The 5,000-nt window shown below is 49.4% G+C and overlaps 1 protein-coding gene across 6 annotated transcripts in view; it reads right to left on the minus strand.

Annotated features, from left to right (window-relative positions):
- The window catches only part of LOC115528830 (latent-transforming growth factor beta-binding protein 4), a 22,728-nt gene that overhangs the window by 14,136 nt on the left and 3,592 nt on the right, over window positions 1-5,000 (minus strand). For 4 of the 6 annotated variants that reach the window (XM_030337184.1, XM_030337187.1, XM_030337186.1 and 1 more), the window contains exons 3-9: window positions 3,709-3,773; window positions 3,137-3,286; window positions 2,766-2,868; window positions 2,313-2,375; window positions 1,468-1,590; window positions 825-1,001; window positions 201-371 (exon numbers count right to left, since the gene is read on the minus strand). In XM_030337184.1, coding sequence (XP_030193044.1) covers window positions 201-371; window positions 825-1,001; window positions 1,468-1,590; window positions 2,313-2,375; window positions 2,766-2,868; window positions 3,137-3,286; window positions 3,709-3,773 — 852 coding nt within the window. The remainder of the gene's footprint in view (window positions 1-200; window positions 372-824; window positions 1,002-1,467; window positions 1,591-2,312; window positions 2,376-2,765; window positions 2,869-3,136; window positions 3,287-3,708; window positions 3,774-5,000) is intronic. The other 2 variants (XM_030337183.1, XM_030337185.1) reach the window with 2 other exon arrangements.

Raw genomic sequence — 5,000 nt, forward strand, 5'->3', positions numbered from 1 at the left:
ATACAGGTGGAGCTGGGTCTGATACAGGTGGAGCTGGGTCTGATACAGCTGGAGCTGGGTCTGATTCAGGTGGAGCTGGGTCTGATTCAGGTGGAGCTGGGTCTGATACAGCTGGAGCTGGGTTGAAGGTGTCCTGGCCCTCTTCACAAAATGTTCACAGTACTCTCACACATTACGGCCCTACAGCTGTGTGTGTGTACCTGTGTTGGAGCTCTGTGTCTGGATGCCGGTCCTTGCAGGCTGGTGGTCCTGGTTTGCCTGGTTGCCCGGAGTTATCAGCTGAGCACTCCCGCTGGCCCTCTGGTGGAACTGCAGTGCGGAGGCTGAGTAGTGGTACCCAGGACCAGCTGGGCAGATGTCCTTAAACTCCACTGAGAGACAAACAGTCAGACATTCTGGTCCAGGGTCTACTGGAGTTTATGGTTTGGGGGGGGGGTTAGGGTGGAGTAATGGTTGGGGTTAGGGTTAAGCTGGAGTAAGAGTTGGGGGTTAGGGTTAGGGTAGAGTAAGTGATGGGGGTTAGGGTTGAGTGATAGTGGGTGGAGTAAGGGTTGAGGGTTAGGGTGAAGTAAGGGTTGGGCAGTGAGGGTGGAGTAAGGGTTGGGCAGTGAGGGTGGAGTAAGGGTTGGGCAGTGAGGGTGGAGTAAGGGTTGGGCAGTGAGGGTGGAGTAAGGTTTGAGGGTTAGGGTGGAGTAAGGGTTGGGCAGTGAGGGTGGAGTAAGGGTTGAGGGTTAGGGTGGAGTAAGGGTTGGGAAGTTAGGGTGGAGTAAGGGTTGGGAAGTTAGGGTGGAGTAAGGTTTGAGGGTTAGGGTGGAGTATCCTACGTGAGGCGAAGTAGGGGCAGTGCTGGCAGTGGGCCCCCCAGGCTTTGCCCACGCGGCTGCAGCAGCAGATCTGCTTTGTGATGTTCTTGAGGATGGGGAGCGAGCAGGAGGACGGACCATTGCCCGGCCCAAGCACCCGGTAACACTGGCCTTTCTCCTCCGATATCACCCTCTGGGCTGTGGGGAGAGAGTGAGGAGGGAGAGAACAGGGCCGTAATAAAACACTGTCTGGACAGCAGCTTGCTCTTTATCCAGGGGAGAATCGGGATCGACGTGCATTAATCATTCCAAAGATTCAGCCAGTCAACACAGAGACCAACAAGACACCACGCCAGACGAGACAAGATGCGACTTCGATGTCACAGCTCGACGTCACCAGGTTCAATTCAAAAAGCGTGGACATGACGTCACATTTGAGCGGGAACTCCACCATATTGGACAGCCAGACTCATGCATTCGTGCACCACATGACACATGAGAACACAAAGACAGACAAGCACTCAGAAGTACCGGCGCCAGGCAGTTGGGAATCCCAGCATGCCGAGCATTGTAGGAGGGAGAGGGTGGAGCTACTTATAGAAATGGGAGGGGCTACTTGCAGATGGGGGAGGAGCTACTTACAGATGGGGGAGGGGCTACTTACAGATGCAGATTCCGTGAGATGCATCAAGAATGAACCCCGCCCTGCACACACAGCTGTAGCTGCCTCTAGTGTTCACACACATACCATGTTCACACACACCGGGCTCCTCACACTCATTTACATCTACACACACGCATACACACACACACACACACACACAGACACACACACGCACACACACTCACACTCACACACACAAAAACACCAGACACCATGCACCACATACACCATACACACACAAACACCATACATCATGCACCACACACACCATACATCACACGGGCACACACACACACACACACACACACACACACGCACACACACACACACACACACACACACACACACACACACACACACACACACACACACACACACACACACACACACACATACACACACACCATATGCACCACTCAGACAACATGCTCCACATGGAAACACACACCCCATGCCCCTCACACAACAACACACACACACAAACACACGCACACACACACACACACACACACACACACACACACACACACACACACACACACACACACACACACATTAAGCAACCCACACACACACAATACACACACGTCATGAGTTAGCACTAGGCTTTTGGGGGGGGGAAAACTTGATTGGGTGTTATATAATATCGTGATTTTGTACTGTTAATGTACTGTTAATGTATGATCTAATGTAATTATGTAATGTTATGTTGGAAATCTTATATGGTTCTAAGATGTCAGGTTATCATGTAATGTAGCAACTTATAACATAACAGCTAGCTAATCTTCACTACTAGCTGCAGTAGTGTGTGTGCTTGTGTGTGTTGTGGAATGTGTGTGACTCACCAACGCACTCTGTTCCATTGACTCTGTGAAAGCCAGCCGGACAACTGCTGTTGCCTTGGTGACCTGAAATGAATCTTGATTATTGATCAATTCGATCAGGGGAGAAAGAGCCTGAGATAGGTCGGATGGAAATCAAGTCTGTGTGTTTGTGTATTTGTGTTTGAGAATGTGTGTGTGTGCCACAATGTGTGTGAGCGTGCGCGCGAGTGTGTGCCTGTGTATGTGTGTGCATGTGTGTGTCTGCATGTGTGTGTGCGTGTGTCTATGTGTGCGGATGTTTGAGTGTGTACGTGCGTGATTTGTATGTGTGTCTGTGTGTATGCGCCCACATGACCGTGTGTGAGTGTGTCTGCGTGCTTGTGTGTCGGTATGTGCACCGGCTTGCGTGTGTTTTTAAATGGGTGTGTGACGCGTGATTTTGTGCGTGTGCGCTTTGTGAGTGCGTGTGTGTACCTGAGTGGGGGGGACAGAGAACACACTCAGTGATACCCCAGGCTTTCCCCACCCCCCTGCAGCACGTCTCCTTGCTCCGCAGACCAGGAAGAGGTGAACCACACTGCAGACAGACAGGTACACACAGAGAACGACAGGTTGACACATCGACCGACGGGATAGAGAGATTGATAAAGAGATAAAAAAAGACAGACAGATGGACAGAATCAGATAGACAGGCAGACACAGTGACAGGAAGACAGACAATAAGACAGTGAGACAGACGGATAGAATGACAGGTCAAAGGACAGACAGAAGGGTTAGAGACAGACAGACAGACAGACATCAGCCATCTTGTCACCTGGTCTCCATGGAGATGTGCTGCGCCTCACCTGTTTGTCGGTCACCTGTCTGAAGCAGTATTTGAAGCCTGATTGCTGGGTGTAGGTTCCAGCCCCCCGCAGGGTCTGGGCCTGGACCCTCAGTCCTGCAGGCGCCGGGGGTCCCGCCTCGCTCTGCTGGCCAGGACCGGACCCCAACACCTGGGTGAGTTCACCAAATAGTTTATAAAAGTTAATAAATAAATTCATCAAACGTTTATAAAAGTGTATAAATCGGATTACTAAAGAGTTGGTGAAAGAGTTCATTAAATAGTAAAGGTTTAGTAAAGAATGTATTTCAGAGATTCTCAAAGAGTTCTCAAACAAATAGTTTATTATTAGGAGTTTATAAAATATTTTTTAAGAGTTTATTGATGACTTTATTGATTAGGTTATAAAATAGTGTATTAAAAAGTCTATTAAATAGTTTATAGAGTAGTTTATGAGTTTATTCAATCGTTTGTAAAGCAGTTAATTAAATAGTTTCATAAAGAGTTTATTAAAGAGTTTATTATATAGTTCATAAAGAGTTTATTAAACAGTTTGTAAAAGAGTTAAAATAAAAACATTGTGTGTGTGTGTACCTTCCCCACCTGGGTTATTTTAAGGCTGGCCTGCAGGGGGTGCTGTGTTCTCAACCTAGTGGCGCCTGGAGACAAACACACGGCACATTATATTTTATTTAACCAGGAAGCTCAAAGTGAATATCTTTTGGGTCTCTTTGTGAGTCTGGTGGTCCGTGCTCGAATGCCCGGGAACGTCTACCACACGACAGCAATGTGAACAGTTGATAGCCCGGGTGGCTGAAGTCTGTCATGATCTGTGCGTTCCTAAAGCATCATGGGTGGGAGATGCCTTGCACGGAGGGAAGATGGCATCTTGTGCAGCGCTTCAATTTTGTACACGCGGAGTCGGCTTAGGTCACGCGGTAGAGCAGTTGTCTTGTAATCGGTAGGTTGCTAGTTCGATCCCGAGCTGCCCCTGACGAGCTGGTTGTTACCTTGCATGGTTGACTCTGCCGTCAATGTGTGTATTAAACGTTGTAAGTCGCTTTGGATAAAAGCGTCTGCTAAATGTCCCTAATTGTTCACCACCCTCTGGAGGGTCTTGTGATTCGAAGTGGAGCCGCTGCCGTATTGGGCAGTATTTCAGAGAGAGGATGCTCTCAATGGTGTACTTTTAAAAGTGGGTGAGGATCTTGGCCGCAATGCCAACATGATTCTTCGATGAACAAACAGAGGAACTTGAAACAGGAGACTGTCACCACCTCTGCTCCAGCGATGTGTGCGGGTCGTGACGACCGTGACCAGCTGTCAAGGGCAGTATTAAGACCCAGGATCCTAAGCGCTGGGAACGAGCTTGGCGGGCTACCATAGTGTTGAATGCTGCGCTTCAGGTTTCATCGTCCAGGTGGGTTTCAGCTGGCCTGCCGTCATTGGGAGCTTGTTCCAACATTGTTGAGCCAGGACAGCAAACGACCTTAGTTGAACGTCAGCTGAGCTTCCTCGTAGTGAGGGGGTATAGCAAGCCGTTTGGCCTTCATGGAGCGTAGTATAGCTGGGATGTATGGTTTGACCATGTCCTGGATGTTGGATGGGTTGAAGCTGATGCAGCACAGTAGCCAAGAACCAGTGACTTGATTCAGATTTCATTCAATTGTTACGATCTGGTCTGGTGGTCTGGTGAGCAGCGTGTTGTAAGTACTTCTACACCCGCACCCCATTAAGAGTTGACCAGGACACAGGCACACCTCTGCCCCCGTTCCCTGACTCTGTGGTCTGTGTCCTGCCGCTAGAGGGTCAGTGTGTCCTTGTCACGACGCAACAGATGTTAGTGTAACATCCTGGCCAAGATAGGCAGCAGCAAGGCATTACAC

Source organism: Gadus morhua, chromosome 16, assembly GCF_902167405.1.
Source record: "Gadus morhua chromosome 16, gadMor3.0, whole genome shotgun sequence".
Classification (NCBI taxonomy): Eukaryota; Metazoa; Chordata; class Actinopteri; order Gadiformes; family Gadidae; genus Gadus; species Gadus morhua.